This window comes from Xenopus laevis, chromosome 6L, assembly GCF_017654675.1.
Source record: "Xenopus laevis strain J_2021 chromosome 6L, Xenopus_laevis_v10.1, whole genome shotgun sequence".
Classification (NCBI taxonomy): domain Eukaryota; kingdom Metazoa; phylum Chordata; class Amphibia; order Anura; family Pipidae; genus Xenopus; species Xenopus laevis.
Genome location: NC_054381.1, coordinates 105,730,598 through 105,755,696, shown reverse-complemented (window position 1 = coordinate 105,755,696; position 25,099 = coordinate 105,730,598). Strand labels below are relative to the sequence as shown.

Sequence of the window (25,099 nt, the reverse complement as noted above, 5' to 3'; positions counted from 1 at the left end):
TCAGAAGTGCATGCCACTAGAACATGTCTCCAGCAGTGGTTAAATCACTCTAATGCATAGCTTAGTGTGCCTACTGTACAGAAGAAATATTTTCAGAATGATGTTATGAAGATTATGCAACTTTTCAGAAGTGCCACTTTCACCATTCCTCAGAGGGAGTGTAGCCATTTGTGATCTAGTATTTGATATATGACATCAAGGCTGTTTTTTATTGTGATAACACCCTAAGTAAATAGACTAGTAGATAGTAGGGCCTAGGCTGCAGGACTGAAACATAGATATAAAGAGTTTTTGTACTATCATTTTGTATTGTTGCCATCTTTTTTTTGCTATAACCTTCCAACTTAAAACTTCTGCTTTGTGGAGCCCCCTGTATGCCCAAAGTAGATAGATATCTCTGTTTGCACTCACCTAAAGACAGTTCTGTGTGCAATAGAATTTTCCCTTTCCATAAATAATAATGAGACAGTGGTTTATGCTCAGTTTTTTCTAAAATACTTAACACAAATATTGCTTTTTCAACTTCTTCAGTGTTAAATTACCTTGTCACTTATTATATAAGCTTCAGCATACTAAAATAAGATGTTTTCTAAATATAATCGATTAAAAATTCTGTACCATTTCTAAAATAATCAAGCTTATCTTCATTTTCCCTTTCTCAGCTATTGTTTCTCTTCATTCTCTCTTTATGCAGTTGGGTGTCAGATATTCATTGACAGTTAGATGCAATATATCTTATAGGGAGTTTCCTTTTGCCTAGAAGATGAATTAGAGCCCACTCTATTAAAATCACCAGACATCATGTCTCTCTACATGCAGGATTTGTGCATAAGGCAGTTATTTTGTTTGTACTGGAATCGGTAATTTGAGTGAGCTCTAATTCATCTGCTAGGAAAGGATGCCCCCCTATAAGATATATTGGATCAAACTGTCAACGGATATCTGACACCCAACTGCAGCATGAAGACAGACTGAAGAGAAACAGATGCTGAGAGAAGTATAGTAAACATAAACTTGATTATTTCAGAAATGATGCAGAAAATTTAATTGATTGTATTTACAACGTTTCTTATTTCAGTATGCTATGCAATTGTCATTTTCTCGATAGTTCTCCATTACGTGTTTTTTTTTTTGCTAAATGTACTATATCTGTAGCTGGTAAAGTCATTAGTCTCTTAACTTTTCTGGAGGAAATGTGCCTACAGTTTGTATTCAAATACTGGGGGAGGAATTTTGTGAGAAGCTACAAATGTTTGGGGTGTAAAGGTGGCCATACACGGGCAGATAAAGCTGCCGATATCGGTCGTTTGGACCAATTTGACAGCTTATCTGCCCGTGTATGGGGGTTTCCGATATCGATCGGGAAGGTTTGATTTTTACCCGACCGACCCGTCGGAGACCCTCGGCGTATCGTAATTCGATCATTCAACCATACGGCCGAACATTCGAATTACCCCCGATATAGCCATGCCATTAGTGGCATATCGGGGGAAAGATCCGCTCTTTTGGTGATGTCGCCAAACAAGTGGATCTTTGAGTCTATGGCCAGCTTTATAATTTGTGGCATAATCATCATGTGAAAAAAGGCAACTCCGGGACTCATTACATTAAAATAGCCTGCTTGGGATCTGAATAGGAATTAAATATATTTGGAAATGATTTATTACAAATTGTTAACATAACTCAGTGTGTTTTTAACATTCACTTAACTTGTAGAACTGGGCCTGGGCATTTAGGGTTCCAAAGCTGGGATAATGACACTGATTTCATCTTTGTACAGTATTACATTTTTAATAAAATGTATTATGCTATTCCCATTGTATTATTTTTTTGTTCTAAATTATTCATTAGCCTGTAGCGTGCCCTGCTTTATAAAGTTGTTTTTTACTTTGGATTACTACTCCGACATGAGCAATGTCTCTCCCCTGGATGCTTCATCTTATTATTATTAACGTATTATTAGAGCGCCAACATATTGTGCAGCGCTAAGGACACATTCATTTGAACCATCTTGGTGATTAAGTATCTATAATAGTATGGGTTATCCTGAAACCCTTTATCCAGAAAGCTTTGAATTACTGGAAGCCACCTCACATAGGCTCAATTTTAAAGAAATAATTACATTTTTATTCTCTAATAATAAAGCAGTGCCTTGTACTTAATCCCATCTAAAATCTAATGAATCCTTATTGTTGTAAAAAACAATCCTATTGGGTTTATTATGGGGTTATTTATCATGGTCAGAATTTATCTCAGTATTTTTTATATCCAACTTTGAACAACTCCGAATTCCCGAATAGACCTTATTTATGAAGAAAAAAGCCCGAAAAATAGGGTTGGGCAAAACTCTGAAAACGTTGAAGCTTTTCCCGAAAACTCAGAATTGTTCCGCAAAAACTACGATTTTTTTGCTCCGAATCCCCGAAATCATTGGATATCATTACTGACATCAGCGCAGACACTGGGACCTTCCCCATTGACATATACAGGATCTCAAGAGCTTGTAGATGCCAGGCTTTTGGATTTGGAGTTTTTAGACCATCGTATTTTAATAAATCTCGAATAATTCATAGTTTGTTGTTTTTTTTTGTTCCGAAAACTACCAATTATTTCGAGGCTAGGATATTCAACCTTGATAAATAACCCTTTAATGTTTAAATAATTTTTGAGTTGACCTAAGGTACAGTATGTTGATCCAGATTATGAAATGATGTCCAGGTCCCCAGCATTGTGGATAACCAGTTCCATACCTGTATATGCAATAGGAGCCTCTCCTACCCCTTCCTTACAGGTCCCAGACTATAATCTGAATTATATCTTGAAGGATTAGACATTTCCTTTGCACTTCTAAATTATCTATGTGGAGCTGGCACTACATGATCTTCTATAATCTGCCTTCAGTTTATCTGTCTAGCTTTCATTGCCATGTTGGGTTAATTGTTGTTATCAAATGAGCTTCTCTGGGGACTATTTGATTTCAAAAGATGCTGTTGATATAGAATCATAATTTATTATATTTAGATGTAGTTTGTTGCTTTTTAAGCTCCCTGCCTTAAATAACTTGCATTAGATTCATGGCGTAAAACAGATTCCTCCTGTATTACATCTACAGTTCATTTTATTTTCCCCAGAGTCACAAAAAAGTCCCAGTAGTCCTGTCCTTGAAAGTAGATAGCAACAACGCAGTGCTGATATGTTTGTTAGCATTTACTAGCAGCTTCTTGGCAGCAAGTGACCTCTGTTAGAGAGCTCAAAACATTTTCAATTTACAGGCTCAAGTAGTTATTCTGTCTGTGGATCTTATCCTTTTGAAAAGGTCGACCCCGGAGGAATGTGCCACAAGTAAGAATTTTGGCCCCTTTGACGGACATGACCAGCTTAATAGCACAATACGCCTGACAAACATGCTGCCTGCGATTCTGTTTTAATATTTATAGAATAAACACGTACTGCTTTAAGTGTATACAAGCATCTGCTGTCATTTGGCTCAGCGCAGATGTTAGACCTCAGAAATGTAAGCTGATAATTAAAATACTAACAGTTAGTGTTTTACCCCAGCTGCAGGTTCTGTTTACTGTAAATTTGATTTTAATGGGACCTCTGTGCTCTTATTGAATAGCATTTTGCTTCCTACACTGCTCCCATAAAGGGGTGCGATAAAAACAGATTACTGTTTTCTCTTAAACCATAGAAATATGATGTTGGGCTATTTATTCAAAGGCTGTGTGTGCATTGTGTTTGATTAGTTATTGATTTTACACCCATAAAACATTACTGTCAATTTACAACATAAGGATGGTGATTTGTTTTTTATATACAGAATTCCTTTTCGATTTTTTACTTTACGTCAACAAGTCGTTAGTAGGTGATGCAACCAATCATTACATTTACAAAATTTCATGTTGATTTGTCCAGTTATTATTTGGCTTCATTGTTGCTGTAGAGGAACCAGTGTGCAGGGCCCTTATGTTAGATCTTCTTGTATAAGATTTAATGTGATTGCCATCACATTTCAGTAAACCTCTACAAGTCTACTCGTTTATTGCACTTATCTTCTTTATACTGGCTGTTTGAAGGGCTCAATGAAACAAGTTCTAAGTTGGATGAACCCAGATCCAACTGCAAAGCACATAATACAGTGTCAGTGCAGCTCATTAGGGTGCCATCTTTACAGAAAATAATAGAGTCTCTAATGGAATTTGGTGTCATTCTACTGTTAGTTTTCTAAGTTTCATAGGTTTCTTTGCAGCTCCTTGAATGCAGTAATATACATGCACGTGTATATGAAGTGAGATCTGGAGATATACAGGGAGGTAAAGACCTTGTCATAGATATAGGAATATTTCCTACAAAAATCACTTGAATCAAAGAGAATGCCCCCATTCAGTTACTTGACATCAATACTTAGGGGTTGGGGTTTTTCAGGAGATAATTTTTGCCACATCCTGACCATGCCCTGTTAGGCCTGACTGTGCCCCACCTTTTCTGTCTTAATATACGTTGTATTTCAATTATGCTAACCCATTAATAAAATAGAAAATTGTCATAATGGCCTTTTTAGATGATCAACTCATTCACAGTGCTACTAAGGTAGTTACAGAGCCATGGGATAGTAGCAACTCTTACAATTAAGGAAGAATATAACTTGGTGAAATATTCGATCATATCTTTGGGATGGGCAAATGCCTGGAGTTTATTTATAAGTTAGAGAATCATATAGTGAGTGATGATGATGAGTTACGTGGAAAGAGGATGTAGTGGTCAAAACTAGTGATGGGCGAATCTGACCCGTTTTGCTTCGCTGAAAATTGCAAAATGGAGAAAATTCGGCAAAATGCATTGAAGTATGTGGACAATTTTTTTTTTGATGCGCTACAAATTGTGCAACAAATTTTTTTGACCCACTAGAGTCTATGGGTGTCATTTTTGCGGCTAAACTCATCACTAATCAAAACCTTATGTCATTGTATAAGACCAATAATTGAGTGTCCTCAAGTACCCCAACTAATGAATAATATATAAATAGAGCTTATTACCTTATATCGCATGTTTGGATTTTTGCTATTTTATTCCACAAAGGTTTGTTGGTGTTTTAAGTGAGCCTATTTGCCCAAACAGTGATACTGCTCATTTTTTGGGTTCTCCATATTTTATTACTTCTGCTTATTGTCATACTTGGCCTCCCAGGGCCCACCAGAGAACCTGATTTCCAAGGTCCTCATTCACAACAGTTATATGGAGACAGTGCCAAGTGATATTGGAAATAAGAAAGGTTTAATAGATATTGTCTCAGACTGGGGTTCACTAGGGCCTGGGCCCACCAGAAGGTCCTCTGGTATTGTGGTGTGCAATAAAGTCTGATTCCAGACAGGAGAGTATTACAGCCCAAGGAGACTTTGCATGGCTCTCATACACCATATTTAGACAGTAAATTTATAGGGTAGGTACAATCTGCAGCTGGAAAAGAAATGAAGAAAATGTCAATTTAGCACTAAATAATCATTTTTCCTGTCAGAATAAGATATTTATTTTCAAATAATTTTTCTTTTATAAAAAAAAACATAAATAAAACCTTAAATAATTTTTCAGAATAGATTCTTGATCATATTCAAGACAGGAAAGTTTAAAGAGCACTCATCTTTCCTATTAGGTATTTTGTATTAAATCAAGGCCCTTTAATACCATATTTATCTGCTTTGCGATGCATGAAATGTACTTTCTGTTTCAGGGCTGCAAATGACTCTTGACCTCTTCAGTTCAAACACAATATGACCTCTCTTTTGCCACTTGTTTTATGCCCTGAAAATTCCATGAATTTTCATTACAAGACGTTTTTTTCCCCTTTCTTTTATTTTTTTTTTATCTAACTGAGATGAGGCTTCAACAAATTGCTTGACACAGATGAGATGAAGTTGGTGAAGTAGTGTTATATAAGTTTTACAGCCAGCATGTGTGCTGCTGAATAGTACAACACCAGTGTCCTACAATGTCATACACCACTAGCTGCTGAGCCTACTATTGGATAAATACATCATTTTATGGAACATTGATTGTTCTATAAACCCAATGGAGTATTATGCTCTATGATCAAACCATTTAGATTGTGTGTAGAGCACAGAAAATGCCATATTCAGGATGGTACTAAAAGTGCCATTTGTGTATTTTATGGATGTCATTACGGGGGAAACTTCTCTCTGTAGACCCTGTTTACTGCAAAATTTTTTAGCATGTAATGACATTTTTCATTCACAACGTATGCCTTCGAGAGAGGGGGGCAATTGTTTTATTTGTTTCATTCGCATTTACTGCACAAAATCTGTACATTTTAATTAAATGTACGCTTAACAAAAGCATAAAGAATTCATTCGGAGAATTCAGTCTTAGGGGGAAGAAAAATAATGACAGCGAATAAAGAACAACACGCAGTGTTTTCAGGTACACGCTCCTCTCCCCCTTCTGCATAAACCAAAAACCGAAGGAGGGATTCGAAGACAAGGAAGGGGGGGGGGGTGTAGCTATTAAATTGCATTTTAATTTCATCCAACCTGGCAAGATATCATTGAGTCATATTTAAAAAGAAGGTGGAAGGAAAAAATGCAAATCTGAACTTCACGTTTTAAAAAAAATCATGACATTTGTAAGCAGGGGGATGACGCTAAAAGAAAAAAAAAAAATCACTAAAGACTGTACTTGATAAATAACAGTTCTGCAACAGAGACAGATTTCTTGGAAAGGGACCAGCTCTCTGTTCACTGCCGCCCTCGAAATGAAACACCTCTTTAGTAGTCAGATGAAATTAGAACTGTCACATCACAATCATATGGAGCTCCAAAGAAACAGAGAACCCTAACCTTCAAATAAACAATGGCAATAAAGCCACGTCAAACACACATTGCCCTTGTATCTCTGTTGTCTTTGAGTTTTTAGCTTTGAATTTTGTTTACTGTTCTACAGGAATTAGGAGATTTTAATAGAAACATTTTAAAGGCTATCTCTGCAGCCACTATAAAATGTTACCGCTTGTGATTTTGTTTTATCGGGTTAAAGGAAATTAATAGAAATCCATATTGTTGTTAGCAGAGATACAGGCAAGATTTGCATTGCCTGACTGTTTATTAACAGTGTCACTAAATAACAATAAGAGGCAGTTTACATAATCCTGATATATATGCAGTCAGCCAAAACAAATATTATACTGTCCACATTGCAGAGACGGCATCATCAATTCACATTTACTAAATAAAGATTCAATATTCTCCCGAAGTTTTCCCTTTTTATAGATTTTTTTTTTTCTTTATAAAAACATTTTTAACCACCTATAGCGACCACATCAATTCAGAAATCTTTGAAATATGTTCATACAAATTTTATATTTAACATTTACTGAAAGAAACTGGCTTTTTTTTTTTACTGTCAGAAAATGTCAAAGGGAGTTTCATAAAACACACCTTTTAATAATAGATCCTGATAATCTTGTTATCCCTTATAGCCACATTTCTTATTGTTGGGAGAAGAAATGAATTCTAAGTATCTTAGTTTACAGGAAAGTCCATTCCTGCTAAGTATAAAGGTGACGTTGTCATAAAATTCCCAGTGGCATTCCGGTTAAAATGTAAAGTTGCGGCGTTGGACTTCTGCTCTTTTAAATCACTCTTGAACTTCTTCATAGTTCAACATTAATTCATTAAACTTGAAATGGAAGATTCTTCAGTGGGCAAATTCTTTACGATATGTGATGGCGGCTGTTTCTATTTTATAGGAGCAATTTTTCAAAGCTATACTGACAGCACTCGAAGTTATTAAATTGCTGAATCAAAAGATGGACCTGCAATCACATTTATGAACTGTGAAGGAATAGCTGGGGTTGCACGGAGCTAAGGTTAAGATGTTGGAGTAGTTAAGCTTCATCACACTCCTCAGTGACAGGGGTATTTACCCATGTAGTTTACTTTAATAACCTGGAAGGAGCTTCGATCTTCTTTTTCATTCAAAGAGATTAGATAAACTGTTTGTAATAGCAGTAGTATAAAAATACTTTTTATCAAGTATCTCAACTAGATAAGTCAGATACCCAAAATATTAATGCCAAACAGAAATAAGAGGTGGGAAAAGAGTAGAGCGTCTTTCAGTGATTTATGTTAAATTTTGCCCATATATCTATATATCATTATGGTTCATTGTTTTACTAGGAATTTTGTGTTTATTATATTATGGTAAGAAAATACTTGTATCTGCGTGACTTAAATTGAAATGAAATCATTTAGTCCTCAGTTTTTAAAATACATTTACATAAAATACTTAAAGAGCAAATATCAGATTTTTGTTAAATCAGTATTTTGTATTCAGGAATATCATGATTGTACGGATAGAATTATTATAATTCCTAGGTTGGGTTCAGGGTAATCAATGTAACAAAAAATGGCCATGTATTCCTTATGCAAGATTCTTTTTCAAATGTTTTTTTTTTTAAATTGAAAAACTCAATTTTTAAACGGTACCCAACCAAAGGTGCAGGCTAATAGAACCCACACTCCGGTTGGGGGTAACAGTACAGCTCCCGGTACGAACGCCGTGTTGGTGCATGCGTATAATGACTGCCTCTACTTGCTCATTATGCGCATGCCCGTGATGGCAGAAGCACATTATGCGCATGAGCTATGTATACCATGGCTGTTTGCACTGGAAGGGACCTAGCGCTGGTGGGAGGCAATTTTTTTTTATAAAAAAAAAACGACGATAGTATGGGCTCTATTAGGGATAGTAGGGATAATATTTTTGGCAAACATGTGTCGTTTACGTTAAAAAAAACCAAAATCAGTATTTTGTATTTAGGATAATGATGATTAGATATTAATCATCATGGATAGATTTATTATAATTCCTATGTTGGGTTCTGGGTAATTGACGTAACAAAAAAAAAAATGGCCTTTTTATTCCTCATGAGAGATTCTTTTTCATGATCTTTTTTTCTTTTTTTAAATATAAAAAATCTCAAGTGTTAGATGGTGAGCTTGAAAAAGAAATTTGCACAATGCAAGAAAACACAAGCAAGTTAGACATATGTGTAGTATAGATTACCTAGAACCTGACCTACGAATGATAATAAATATGCCCCCATAATCTAAATATTTTTTGCCCAGTAGTAAGACTATATAAGAGAAGCAGTGTGCAACCCAATCTGGCCATGGGGGGTTCTTTCAATAGCATTTCTAGCAAAGGTTTTATGTATCAGAGCATATGTTTAATACATTATGATGCATAAAACTTTCTGAAAATTAAATCTGCACTCAAGTTTCCCATAAGGCAGTAGGTGCAGTGCCATTCAGAATGTAGAGCAGGATGGACTGAGTGGTGCCAACGCAACTATATGGAAGAATAGGGTTTAATGCACAACTAAGCGCAACTGTACTTGCACTCGATGAGCGAAAATTTTCATAAAGTTTTGCTGCAAAAACACAGCACATACAGTATAGACTCCAACTTATTGAGCGACAAAAAAAAGGTACTTTTCCCCTTACAATTATTACTTTATGTACACAGGCTGTTGCAGGAGGCAGAATCCTAAAAATTAAATAAACCTTTACAAACGTCATTTTGTTTTTTAGTTTCGTTATGTCTTGTTTATTACACCTGAATGCAGGATTAACCTATTTGCCACTGTTTATTGTTTTAACATTGGAACACCTGCACGAAGACGAAGTTAATGAAAAGGGACATTAAAAAATAATTTTATTGAAATTAGTATACGGGCATTTATGTTCTTATTGTGGAACCATTTGGACTCTCGCTCTTCTGTATTTTCTTCTCTCACTAGCCTCAGTTTGAGACGCAAATTGCCAGTGGAAAATACTGATACCACAGAGTATACCCCAGCAACACAGCCCTGCCAAAAATTAATTCAAGTGCATTGTGCCAGATCAGTTGTATAATATTACCTAGAAACTGTTTAATGCTTTGAAAATGTTCATTTTCCTCAGCTTTTTTTTCCCAAGGCAGCCACTCATAGAGCCTGTTGGCCAGAAAGATAGAAATGAAAAAAATTGTTTATAACATCTGTTTTGATTTCTGAACCTGTTAAAAGAATCAGCCGTTGCACTGTACACAATGGGGCTTCTTTATTATGCTGTGAAAAAATGAATTTGAAAAAAAAAAGAAAGTGTAAAAAGCTGTGTAAAATAAATGGCAAATTTATCAAGGTGTGTTTTATTTTACATCATGAGAATGCCAGATTTGCTGCCGTTATTTTACACCACTTTAGACCTCTGTAAGTAAGTTCCAGTGGAAGTTGCTCAAAGAAAAGCGCGTTAAAACATTAACATCTTCAAATAGTTCAAGGGACCTCTGCCATTGACTCATACATGAACTCTGCAGGTTTTAGGTGGAGAATAGTTAAATTCGAGGTTCTGAAGTGTCTGACTGTAATTCGAGAATTTAATTTGAGGGGAATTTAAAACTCAAAATTGTGAAATTTTACCAAAATTCCCAAATCAAAAATGCTAATTTGAACCATAGTGAATCTGCCCCGCTATGTTTAAATGATTTTTTAGTAGTCATAAGGTATGGAGATCAACATTACAGAAAGATCCCTTATACAGAAAGCCCCAGGTTCCAAGCATTCTAGTTAACAGGTCCCATACTTGTATTAAATTAACCGTGTTTGTTTAACAGTTTGCATGTAGTAATTCCTACTATAAGGGGGTTATTTATCTAAGTCCGAATTTATCTCAAAGTTTTCTGCTACAAACTCTGATCTAATCCGCTTTGGTTTTTTATGCTTATTTATTATTACGTTTTCCCCGAAAATTTGCTTTGCAGAAAAAAAACAGATTTGTCATCCGATTTTCAAATTTTTTTCAGATTTTTAATCCGAAAACTCATATTTTTGCCCAAAAACTCTGTAAATTTCGGGGTATTGCACGAAACCCAGTTCATTGGAACTTCTCCCATTGACTTATATGCAACCTCAACAGAGATACCGGATTTTATGATTCGGACTTTTCCATCATTGGGGTTTAATAAATTCCGAAAAATTTGTGATTTTAAAAATCTGATTTTATAAAAAAAATCACAAATGTTTTGTGGTTTTTGCATTCAAAGTTTAGTAAATAACCCCCTTAGTGTCAGGAATGTGTTTCAAGGAATTGTCACATTTAGCAGAGCCTTTTTGACTTTGTGAACAGTTTGTCAGAATTTATTTCATTACTTTTAAGAGCTTAAATCAATTTTTTTTGTATAAGGGTGTTTGAGGCACCCCCCATTTAGCTATAAAAAACTAATTCATTTTAATTCAATGACAGTCTACGGTTGACATACTGAACACATATTTCCCACTTTACTGCAAACATGGCTGAAGATTTGTAAATCTTACATGCTAGTACTGAGCATTAAGTACAATTGTTATTATTAATGAAAAATGACTGAGCGTTCATAAATCTGTCTCTTATTCTTTAAAAAGTACAATATTTACTTCCAGTTTGCATAAATTACAAATAGCTCTGAGGTCTAATGGTTTCTAATGGCACTAACACTTTTTGCCTTTTTAAAAACAGCAAAGAAATGCAGTTACTGGTACAAACTTGGCTTCACTAAATTCACTTCACTAAATTCACTTCACTAACCTGAAAAACTGTGAGAAAGGGGTACAAACACTCAAAGTTATTATTATTAACAGATTAAAGCTGTTATTGCTGTCAAACTTGGTTCTAAAAAATATTAAAATGTGGGTTATTTTCTTCTATCATTAAAACTACTTAAAAATGATATATATTTTTCATTTCAGTGGTTTGAAATGAAAACTATGACCAAAAATGTACATATATGTGTGTGTATGTGTATAGAGAGAGAGAGAGAGAGATAGAGAGAGAGCGCGCAAACCTTCCTCAGGTTTGACCCTGAGGAAGAGAAGAGTTTGTGCTTTGAAATGGAACTTCTATAAATAAACCACTTTTTTGTTTGAGCAGCTCCTGTGAATTGCAGTACTTTTTCCTTTATATATTTTTTTTACCTGCACCCGGGACAGGTGGCCTACAGTTAAGGGTAGTGCTCCTATATACGGATACAATAAAGTCACTATGCATCAGGTCCAGGTCCTGCAAGGACTCAATAATGGTTCAATAAGGGGGATGGCATGCTTATCCTTTAACAAATGTTTTTACTATTTATTATTGTTAAGCACAAAATTCTTATAGTAATCCAGAACCTTTATTTGTTTTTTAGGTATTGTTTCTAAATCATTTGAATGCCGGATAAAGGGACAAGGTGCAAACTTTGTGGAGACCACCAGCCCTTTCACTGCATCTTCTGCAATAGAAACTTCTCCACTGAAAGAAAAAACACCTCGAAGTACCAGAAGATCTCCTGCAACTGAACAAGTGCAGCAGGTCATTATTATCCAGGGGTTCTCCGAAGAATATGATGGGGATTTTACAATTGATACTTCTGTTGAGGAGACTGCAGCAGCAACCCTTCAGACTCTGGCAATGGCTGGTCAAGTAGCAAGAGTTGTCCATATTACTGAAGATGGCCAAGTAATAGCTACTGATCAAACTGCTCATTTGAATAGTATCATTCCAGGAGATATGCTAAGTGAGCAGTTGCCAGAGGGAGCTACACAAGTTGTGGTAGTTGAAGGGCCTGTCGGAGAAACAGATGTTGCTGAGTCTGTCTCAATAGAGACCGTTACTGACTCTACTGGAAATGTGGTACAGCAGGTCATGGCACAGGGAATTTTAGATCCATCACAGACTGTGCATGCTGCTGATTCCTCTACAGCACTGGATGCACTTCTTTGTGCTGTGACTGAGCTGGGAAATGTAGATGAAGGAAACACTCAACAAAACAGAACGGAAGGACAAGAATCAGTGGTGAGGATTGCAAGTAGCCAGGAATGTAATCCTAGTGCAGGTGAAATACAGATGTACCATGAAGTACATGATGAATCTCAAAGTATTGAACCAATGGAGGTTGTAAGGCGAGTCATGCATTCTTCAAGTATTCTTACATCCCAAGAATCTGCTCAAGTAGCATTCAAAAAGATGGTTCAGGGGGTGCTACAGTTTGCTGTTTGTGAGTCTGATGCAGCAGATCAGCTGGGCATTACTCAAGTAATAGTAAATGACGAAGGAACGGTGCATATGGTCTCTAGTGAAGGCCCTCGTATAATTATGCACAATACCGAAAGCCATACCCTTAATCTACCTGAGCAAAACGTGGATCTGGTTGAATCTGACGAGGACATTTCACAAATAATTGTCACTGAAGAGCTAGCCAGGGCCATGGTTCAGAATGTCGGCAGCAGCTTTACAGATGGCACCACCCATTATATTGTGACTGAATTACCTCAAGATGAAATGCAGAAAGAATCTGGTATTTTTTCCCATGCAGTTATAGAGACAGACGAATCAGGAGATATTCTGCATGCAGAAACGACTTTGGGGACAGAAATTCCATCTGATGCCGCATCAGAAGAACTTACAAGCATGACAGTTTATACAGAGTGTAGTTCTCAAGATATACAAGAAGCAAACCAAAATGAGGCTAGTGAAGGACAGGGGCAAATGTAGAGTGACAGTCATCGCTGTCATCCAGTTCAGTTATAGCAGTGATCCCCAACCAGTAGCTCGTGAGCAACAAGTTGCTCCCCAACCCCTTGGATGTTGCTCCCAGTGGCCTCAAAGCAGATGCTCATTTTTCAATTCCAGGCTTGGAGGAAACTTTTGGTTGCATAAAAAACAGTTGCATTGCCAAATAGAGCTTTCTGTAGGCTTCTAGTCCACATAGGGCCTACCAAATAGCCAATCACAGCCCTTCGTTGGCATCCTCATGAACTATTTTCATGCTTATGTTGCTCCCCAACCCTTCTTACATTTGAATGTGGCTCATGGGTGAAAAAGGTTGGGGATCCCTGAGTTATAGTGTAATACTAGAAATTCTATTTGAGTAATGTGAAAGAAATTGCAAAACTGGCACCAGGTCTAGTAAATCAACTTAAACAGCCAATTGGTAAAGGCTACCTACTGATTGGTGTAAACGTTTCAACTTTTGCTACATTAGCCTTATTTTGTTTATTCAATGTATAAGACTTTTGTTTCGACCAAGACATGGCAGTAAAGATGGAAGACATCTATTAATATATAGACTGATACATGTGTGTTAACTGATTTCTCCAAATAAAACAAAGACACCAGTTCCATATGCAAAGGTGGGCCTTTAATTGCCGAGTGATCACATTGATTAGCGGTGTTAAATTTCTGCCGTTGGCTCTTTTACACTCCCATGGGGCATTCGTCTTTAAATAACCTCCTATCTAGGTGAACATCTGTGTTGGTGTGAGATATGTTCTGTATCCTTTTAACAAAACACGTGGGAGAATTGACATGAGCTTCTTCATATGAAATATCAGTTTGAAAATAAATGGCATCTACATTTCTGGATTAGCAAAAATACATTTAACAAAAAGTTTAAGAAATGTACAGTGAAACATAAAATTCCATTTCTGCTGCATTATTGAATTCATTTATACAAATAGCTTAAAGAAATGTAATGTTTGCTTTGTTTATTATATCCTTGAGCTTATGTTGAAATGCATGCTGTGGAAAAATCACAGATAAATAGCTTTTCTGTGATTTGCAGTACATTCTTTGGGATTTTATTTATGTTTTAATTTCATAAAACTGTACAAAAGGGAAATGCCTTGATATCCTCTATTTAAACATGGTTTGGGGTTTAATTTGGTCGCTAGCTTAATTTATCGCAGTGTAAGGTTTATTTTCATGCAAAGCTCTGATATACTGAAAGACCACCATATGCTGTTTATTTTATTATGCTATATACAGATTCTGCTGGCAGTTTAAGGTATGGCTTGACAAACTGCCATTTAGCAAATTTTTGATAAGTCTTATTATTTTGCAGAAGAAAAAAAACCTTAATTTTCCAACTCAGCAACACCGGTGTGCATGTCATTTAGATTTACATTTTGTCTAAGTATATAGGACATACATAATTATTCAGTCTCAGGTATATCAGTAGCTTTAGCACATTAACTGAACTTACTGGTTCTCTTAGTGATTCACCTGAGCTCTAAGAAAGAAGGTCTGACAAAATGCTTTATTAGGAGAGTAGGGTCTGAAAGAAAGATAAGCACAGTCCTAGAGCCCACCAATGTAATGGAACTGAGTGGACATCTTGAGTATCCAAGGAGTTATGACAAACCCAATTTCCATCATATGCCTTGGCTGATCGACAGCTTTTAACTGGTAGTTATATGTTATATTTTATAACAATTGCTATTTAATGGGGTTTGGACACCCCCCTGACATAGTATATTTTTGCACTTCCCTTGCAGTTGTTGGGAATGTCATTTATAATTAATAGTAACTACACATGAGCTGATTTTTCTGGCAAGATATCCAGTTAATCTGTCCTACAAGATATTGTGCTTTTTGACCACAAACTAAGAAAGGCCAGGCTGAACTAGCGTTGGTTGATTGGACCATGAGCAATATTGTTTAATAACCTTGACTAAAGGCTTACTATGCTCCAGGATGATGATCAGTGACCCCCACAAATATCATGATAGATCAACAAGTTTTTCCCTGTTGGGTGATCAGCTCTGATATAACTAACTGCATTAGGGTAGGATCTTTCAAAATGCCTATATGGGGGAATCCACACATGGTCTGACTGTGAAAAATGACCAAACTGAACAAGCTGGATGACCAGAGCTTGGCCAGATGTATCTGTTGCTTCATTAACTTGCTCCATATCAGAGTTATCCTGGCTGAGGACATGTTTCCATGAACTGAAACAGTAGAACCCTGGTTTAGAGAATCTGCCTTTATCCTTATATGCAACTTACTGGGTTGTATGCGACAAGGTTATCAAAAATGATTTGATGTTGAAGAGCCCTGGCCAAATGAAAGTTATCCTATTTTTATGGCAGGAGTTGTCTTTTTCCCATATTGTAAAACATTTTTGTTTGTTTTTCCAAAATAAAAGAGCAACAAAAGATTGGAGTTACTGTGAAATCTTTCAAATGTGGTGGGAGAGTGTTATTTTAGTTTTGTGATCCGGGATAGAACCTAGGTCACTTCTTAGCAACAAAAGTACAGATGAATTGCAAGGGATTTTATAAGGTTTGAGACAAAGTTGTCAGATTTATATAGAAGTCCTTTTGAGAAACAGATAGGGGGTTATTTACTAAACTCTGAATGCAAAAATCACGAAAATGTCATGATTTTTTTTAAAATATATAATCAGACTTTTATAAAAAGCACAAATTTTTCGGAATTTATTAAACCCTGAGGATGGAAAAGTCCGAATCAGAAAGTCTTGCCTCTCAGACCTGTCGAGGTTGCATATAAGTCAATAAGCAAAGACCCAATTATTTTTCGATGTGCGTTGGGTTTCGTTCAATACTCTTTTTCGGGCAAAAATCTGAATTTTCGGGGGAAAATGTAATAATCGATATGCGTATAAAACCCGAGCGGATTTGATCGGCGTTTGTAGCAGAAACTATTGGGATAAATTCAGACTTTGATAAATAATCCCCATAGTGTGTATAGGTACCAGGCAGTTATTTGCACTCATAGACAGCCTAACTGCCTTTAGCTGAAATTAAAAGTGACTGATATCTTATTAAACAGGCAACAATTTATTTTGTGTTTAGCTTTAGTCGGACATGAGAACCACATGTTTGCTGTAGCAAAACAAACTTTTGTAAAACCAGGCTGGATAACTTTATAGTCAGTAGACTAGGTACATTTTCATTTAAAAAAAAAAAAAATAGTTTTGGATTCCCTTATGTAGGCACCAAAGTGCTGAGTCCCTGAAGCTGTTTCCCTACGTCCCCTTTGTGTCTCTATAGAAAATACACCCCTGCTACTACAGCATATGCTCTTTATACATGCCTGTTAATAACAATAAAAGAAAGATGGGTGCAATGGGAAAAAAACTGTTCCTCTCATTACTATCAGTTGTTTAAAGTGTGCGCTGAGCAGTGAAGTGAATTCAGCCTGGGATCGGAGGTAAGTAATGATATCACTTTATACAAATTTAGTTAATAAATACCAACATACAAAGGATGGAGTTAAAGGTAGAACCAACAGTGGTTTCTCTGCTAATTAATCCTTAAAATTCATTTTTAAAAACTTAGGTCTGAGTTCTTTACTATAAAGATAGCCAGTAGAACCTCGTCTGTAAGGTTAAAGTCACCAATTAGAAAGTTCTTTGTCTACCTGGGTGGCTACATAGGTCTGATCTAATGGTTTAACCCAAGCAACCTCACCAGAGGCCCTAAACCGTCATTAATTGACAGGGTTTTCAAAACTGCCAGTTAAGTAGCAGATCCAGATACAGTATATTAGCATACTGTAGGTCAATAAGCTGCCGCTTGTTCACTGCAAATCGAGTTGGCAGTTTATTGGTCTATGTGTACCCACCTTAAACTATGGAAAGGTCTGACATTTGACATCACTGGATAAGGCAAAGCACCAGTTCTATTTGGTCTGTCAGTAAACCACATAATACATCAAAGCAAAAACAAGGAGTACACACCATGCAAACAACTATGACTCTTACTGTGCTGCAGGTAGGAACATGTTTAGCCAATTCGTGTAGATGGGATAAGCAACAAAAATAATTCAATTTTTTTTAAATACATGGATAGATATGAGATATAGCAGAACCCATACTTTATGGGGCAGATTAATCAAGGGTCAAAGTGAAGATTTTATGGCCCAAACTGTCACATAAGATTAGGGAATTGTTCAAATTCGATTCGAGTTTTTTTTTTAAATTCGAATTTGATTTTTGAAATTTATCATACACTGGCCCTTTAAGAACTCAAATTTGACTATTCGCCACCGTAAACCTGCTGGATTGCTGTTTTAGCCTATGGGGGGGGCATCCTGGGATCAATTTGGAGTTGTTTGCTGCGTTGCTGAAATCGTTTTGGTTTTTTTTTTCGGAGAGAAAACTCAATTCAAATTTGATTTAAGTATGCGGATCGATCTTATTCACCGGAGTACAATAAATTGGATTTTTTTTTAATAGATTGCAGTTGTTCGAATTTCAAGTTCATGGGAGTTTAAAATAACTCCCATGAACTCAAAATTCGACCCTTGATAAATCTGCTCCCATGCGTTTCGTAGCATCTCACCACTTCCTCAGAAGCAAGCAATTGGTTCCATGACCGACAACATGTACTTATACCCAACCCCTCCCCCCTAAAAACATTGACCCTTAAAAGTACAACCATAAATAAAACGAACCACTTGCCACTAAATGATTGTACAGCATGTGTACAATTGTATATAAAATATCAACATAATAATTACAATCATATATATAATAACAAAATATGTTTCAATAGTTTTCAGTTGGCACATCCAATACACTTCCCCCCTATCAAAGGTAGCTTGTTTTATTTTAAAGTTGGGTTTATCAATAATCTGAAATGATATGACTGCAGTTCTCTCAATTACATGTCTGGCTATTGCTGATTTGGAGACTTTTCTATCTACTGCAAAATTCCTGTACATACATTTGGGTATGGTTTTGCCCACATATTGGGAGCCACAACAACTGGTTGCTAGGTTTGACATATTATCTAGTGAAAGACCTAGAAACCCTTATAAACCTACACGATTGCAACTGTTCCCCCCACATTTATAGTTCCTTTTATGCCTTAGCCATGTTTTAGTTCGATTACAATCACTCGAGTCATACAGACTTCTCGAAAGCCAGGAGGTGAAATTTTATCCTTTCCTAAATATGAAGGCACTTTTTTTAACCAAGATGGGAGCCAAAGTCAGGTCTTGTAGCAAAATACCCCAATATTTACGGATATTCTGTTGTATAGCATAGGCTCCTCAGTTAAAAGTAGTACTACAACATTTTAATTTTTAAATTGTCTAGACTGCCCCTTGTGTGACTTATTGGACCAAGTTTTCATATTATACTGTATGTTAACAATCTTACCAATTGCTAGAAACTGCTTTCTTATAAGCCTCTTGTATATCTTTGAAATTATAACCTCTCTCCACAAAGAGAGGTTTATATTTTTTTTCCAAATTGTAATATGCAAATTAGGCATTGGTTTGGTATTCAGGAGAAGATTTTTCAGAAGATTAGGCATTTGGCCCAATTTAAAAATTATGCATTTGGTGCATCCCTAATTTAAATGGAAAATACCTGCATTATTCAATGCATTAAAGGGGTGGTTAACCTTGAAGTTAACGTTTAGGATGTTATAGAATGACCAATACTAGCAACTTTTAAATTGGTATTAATTCGATTTTTAATTATTTGCCTTCTTCTTATGACCCTTTCCAGCTTTTAAATGGGAGTCACTTACCCTATTAATAAACAAATGCTCAGCAAGGTTATGAATTTATCTTGATTGATTTTACAATTTAGAATTAACTATAAAACAATATTTTGTGTTTATCACAAAAATAAAATGAAAATATCTTAAAAATAAGATAAATGATCTTAAATGCTACATTTGATATTTATTCATTGTCAGAATAAATTCACATACAGACAAATATTGGCAGGTGATGAAAGAACCAGATCCTTGGGTACAAAATACATTACTCAAGGAGAAGGAAACTCAGTGTACAGACTTAAGAATCAGTTCTAAAAAAAACAATAGTTCTTCCTATGCTAAAATGTACAAAGGCCCTGCTTTAATTATGGTATCAACAAAGGAGAAAGGGTATTGGCACAACTTAAAGTTCTTAGCTTTAAGAGCCATGATATAGTAAAATCAGTGCAAGTGGATACAGGATAATGAATCTTCGTCATCAATTTTGAATTTATTGTTAGAAATATACGTAAACCTCTCTATAATCATATATTAAATATTTATAAAACGTAACATGTGGCTCATTAAAAAATATGTCCTCTCTTGGTAAAGTATAGAAGAAAAATATTTGGACTATTGGACAAAATAGTTTTCCCCCCATTACAGTATATTCTGAGGTTCATTTGCTTGCCATTTTGTCTGGCATTGTAGAGTATGGTTACATTTATTGTATCTATTGGGCCAGAACTTTTTTCCAAAATAATACAGATAATCCAGTTATTATGAAATACCAGTTTTGAAAAAAAAAAGTGAAGCTAAAGCAACAGGTACAACAACTTTGTAGCCCAGGGGCCACTTAGGCTTAGATAACATCATGGTGCTGTGCCTAAAAAAGGGGATGGTGTCAATAAGGCACTACAATCTTTACTAGTATCAGCCTTCCCAACAAAATGCATAAAATACCATATTCTTTGTGCCTTAGAACCCACCTGATGATCCAGGCTTGACCATTAGGGACACAGGATCAAAGTGGGGACTCGTTTGGTGCCTAGTAAGTTTGCAAGCACAAAGTACAAAAATGGCCTCAGGCATTGGAAAATGTGCAGTAATTGCAAGGTGTCCAACTTCTCTAACCAATCCAGTTGAAGTGGAGCTGCCTTCATAAACTTGGTCTTCAAACTGAGAGACTCTGCCTAAAGACAAATATTGTAAAACCTGGGGAGCATGCCCAACTTTGGATGAATTTATTTGCTAGATAATCTTAATAGCCATGGCAATGGCTACTACAGCAATACTTCTATGTATCTGTATTCCTCTTATAAGCTAATGGGGCCATCATTGACTAGTAGACCTTATAGTGAGCTATAACCAGGAACTGGACAAAAAAGGGGTAAAAACCTCTGGTTTAGATGACAAAAGTTAGACTTAAAGTTTCAATGGAACAGGTACTCAGAATAAAGGCAATCTTCCACCATAGGCTATGACTAAGTTGTAAACATGAAACGCGTAAGGCTAAGGACACAATAAACGTTTTCTACCCTTTTTGAACAACCTGGTGGAAGACTGACTTTATTACGAGTGCCTGCTGCATTGACATTTTTGGTTTGTCTGCTCCCCGTGCTGAGGGCTCAGGCTGGTGAAAACTGTACTTTAATTGGGGACCCCCATCCCAGTTTATCTTATAAGTCAGACTTTCCCATCACAAATTGCAGCCCTCCAGAAAAAAAGCTGCAAGCAGAAGACGACCAACTGTATGATTACACAGGCTTATATCCAACCACAAGATTTTCTCTGTAGTTGTTTACCCAGTAGTTGTTTATCCAGTATGAATGAATTACTCATAAGAGGCGAGTGTCATAAAGCTTATAGATTGGGAAAGGTCTAACCCATGCAAAGAGCTTAAAAAATGAAAAAGTTGTTTAATAAGTCAAAAAAGTGATTGTTTATCTTATTTTACAGTGAGCATAAACGGAACAGACTGTACTTAAACGCGCCTCTTGTCCAGAAGACAATTTAGTGAGAATGATAAAGAAAAATTTAGCTGAAAGAGCAGCTACAGGCTTCGGAAGTATCTTCTAATCAGAGTTTGGGGATTCATTATTATCTTCAGCGGGCATTCCATTTGACATGTAAGGGAAAAAAAATTAGCAACTGTCACTGCAGGATGAGTTAATTTCCTGACAGGGCTGACAGTGAATAGCATTTGGAGACATGGCGGTGGCTGATGAAAAACGGTAGCTGTCATAATTGAAGCTAAGAAAAGGGCACTGAAATGAAAGATCAAGGGAGGGGATGGAGTTACAGCATTATGTTTATATGCATTATTGCATTAGCGTCTAGTGATTAGCGACTCCTTTCATACGCTACACATTATTTACTTTTCCCGTTCTAAGACATTCTCTGTTTATTTGCATGTCATCATTTGTAGCTTGTAATTAGGGTACTATCGTATGCCACTTGTGTTATGCAGAAGTTTACTTAAGTAGATGTGATTGGCTGATTTCCGAGTGCCACTGAAACCTGACATTTTACTGTAAAGGGGAGAAGATGATGCTTTCATATCGATGGCATTCTCTGCAATTTTCTTAATTAGACCTCAGCATCTACAGCGCCATTTGTTTGTTCTCTCGGAGGTTGTTTGGTGAGTAAAATAAATAGCTCTGAGGGAAGCCTATCTGCAGAGCTTGAAGCTACTTCATTCTGGAAAGAAAAGGAGATTTTGCACAGTACCGTGTTTAAGAAGTACAGTCATTCTGCTGCTTTTTCATTGGCCATTTGGACAACTCAAAATCTCTACCATGTAGCAATATTATTAAAGGGGCCCTGTCACCTTAATAAAAAATTCCAAATTCTATTTTATGCTGTTTGTCAAGCAAAATAAACTTTAATTACACTATAAAAATTATTTAAATCTTGTTTTTTTTAGTCTTGGAATTCACAATCACAGCAAGCAGGCAGCAGCCATTTTGTGGACACTGTTATTAAGGCAGACACCTGCTGCCCATGCCCATGCACTGGCTACACAATTAGATGGTGAGGAGGGATGTGAAGAATGCAATGACAACTAGAAAAATGCAGAATGCAAAGTCAAAGCAATTGCATGCCCCGCCCCTATGCCATTGAGGAGGGGCAGGCAATATATGATTGACAGCTGAGATTTTTAAACAAGTTTATAGCAGGAATGGCTTTTTTAATGAAAAATTATTTGGATTTCATGTTTAAATTGAACTGTTATTAAACAGCTTTTTGTGTCTGAGTGACAGGTCCTCTAACTTAGAAATGCTATACAAGGGAATTAGTGGTCAATTTCACTTGAGTTTAGGAGAGTACATAGAAACACCATCTGCAAGTCATTCCTTAATGACAAATACATGTTTTTTATAGCTTCAGAATGTTTTTTTACACCATTTTGGAGAGATAGTAGCATTGCATCAAATCAAATACTTTCTTAATACAGTAATATATAGATAAAGACCTGGAACAAGGAGAATCCCTCAACTTATCTTGTACCAAAGGCTTAGGAATTCCACTTGACTTCTGTTTGGAGAGTATATGACGTACAGGTTGCTCCTAAGCGTTATACCAGGCCAGAGGTTCTTACAGTTAGACCGGCATTGCAAGTGATCTCATCAGCTCTCATAGTGTGAGCATGCCATTTATTTAAAGCTTTTTAATTGTTCTTGAAACTCAATACCTACTTTTATCAAACGACTGACGATCAGCAACATTACTTACCATTTCATTTGGGTTTACAGGGGTCTTAATAATATTTATTATCTATAATCATTCGCCATGTTACGCACTTAACTAAATCAAGTAGACCTTCTTAGTTGCTCTTCATAATAGTCAGGCTGGCCTATTTCAAGATGAATTAAATCTTGTCCAGCTTACCATAAATAGCTTTGCTGTATAGTCAGAAGATGACAAGAACGCTCATTAATCATAATAGACATAAATGTGAAAAAGTTCCAAGCGAAAATCAGAAAACAAGAACAACTGAAATCAACAAGAAGGCGATTATGATGAACAGAAATGGGCATTTGTAACAGAAAATTGAAGAAGGCCTTTAATAAATACATAAACTTAAACAAATAACCCCAAAAAAAAAAAAAAAAAAATATATATATATATATATATAAAGGTCAAAAATAAAGAAAAAATGAATCAATAATAAGAGAACCTTATTACTATGAAGGTTCAATAACCTGAGACCGCGTCATGTGCACAATATTAAGAATTTTAAACCGGAATGTAATTTTTCATCAATGCTTTATTTATTTTTATTAAGGTTCTCTTAAAAAATAATAAGCTGAATAATATTTATGTAAAATTATACAGGAGTTAGGTAGATGTGATGCATACATTTAAAGTAGAGTAGAATTTACTGATCACGTGTTTAAAAGCAAAAGGCTTATTGGTTGCTATGGGTTACTGCTCCTGGGCAATCTTAGTGCCTTTTATTACATATGGGGGTATGAGTCTAATAAAGTTTATATGTGTAACGCTAACTTGGGCTAGGCAGACCAAACGGGGTTAATGTCCAGCTAGTGCTTAGAGCAAGGGTTACACGTGACTCTAACACTTCAGGCAGGGCCTTCGCTAAGTGGAAGACTAAGGGTGTGGTGTAGTTAAACTACAACTCCCACGGACTATTGTGCAATAAAAATAGAAAATAATGGACAACAAGAGGTTCTTGCAGATAAAACAAAGGGTAAAGTTTGTTTGTCCAACACAAATTAACTTACAAGCAATGAGGCATATGGAGAAATAACATTCAGCAGGCTAGGACTGTGACTCCCATGAGGATGTAGTCAAGTAGTAAGGCAGAACGTCATGCAGATATACCTTGAAAGTGGTCCGGATACCACCCTGCGGAGAGGTCAGGGAGAAGGAGTCTAAGCCAGACACCCTATCTGTAGAATCTTGACCCACACACACACACACAGAAGGCTTTGTTTGTAGTCTTTATTCAACAGACTGCATAGCTGGCTCCACATGGGAAGTGTCATAACCATAGAATCCTAGAATACTCTAGCATTCTCCCTGGACTGCTGTACAGGGTGCCCTCTAGTGTCTAAACATAAACAAAGCATAATAAACATGTCCTTAGAAGGGCTGTTACTAAACACTACACTATCCACTATGTTCCCTTTACTAAAGGCAATCTAGGAGACTTGGGAAACTACTCCCTGATACAGATCCTTGTTGGAGCACAAAGCTGCTCTTTCTCTCTCTCCTCTCTATCTTACTCTCCTAGAGAGTATATAACAGATCTAATCCCTGCAAAATGGCTTTACTGGGCCTTGGTGTACCCAGGCTCAGTGGGAACATCCAGATAGTTAGGACACCAGGAGCCAAAGAGGAAGATTCACCGCTTTCCAAACACTATATTGAAGTGTGGCAGGAAGTGGTCATTACACTGCTTGGCCAATAACTGGGATATGCAAATATTAAGCTAGCTACATGGGGTTTTTACCCAGCAACTAGGGAAATGAGCAGGGGTAGGGATTAAAAGCCATAGGGGCATATTAACCCTATGGGTACCTACATATGGGATTTCAGCTTGTACTGCCCATCACAGGGAGGTTCAGCAATTTAAAAGCAATTTGTTTAAATAAAGGTGTCCCAATCTCAGCATACAAATATAAATAATACAAATATCTCCTGCCCTCTGAACCTTACTTATACATGATGCTGCAACTTACCTTAATATGTTGGGTTACCCCTATACTCACACCATTCCCCTTTTCAGGAAGAGTCTTTCGGTGTATCAAATAGAAGCTAATTAAGGAC

General features: G+C 36.3%; 1 protein-coding gene across 3 annotated transcripts in view; it reads left to right on the top strand.

Moving 5' to 3' along the window:
* The window catches only part of znf407.L (zinc finger protein 407 L homeolog), a 287,296-nt gene extending 271,290 nt beyond the window's left edge, over positions 1 to 16,006 (top strand). For all 3 annotated transcript variants that reach the window (XM_041566348.1, XM_041566349.1, XM_041566350.1), the window contains exons 9-10: positions 12,217 to 13,592; positions 13,909 to 16,006. In XM_041566348.1, the coding sequence (XP_041422282.1) occupies positions 12,217 to 13,562 (1,346 nt within the window). In that variant the 3' untranslated portion in view covers positions 13,563 to 13,592; positions 13,909 to 16,006. The remainder of the gene's footprint in view (positions 1 to 12,216; positions 13,593 to 13,908) is intronic.
* The last annotated feature ends 9,093 nt before the right edge of the window (positions 16,007 to 25,099 follow it).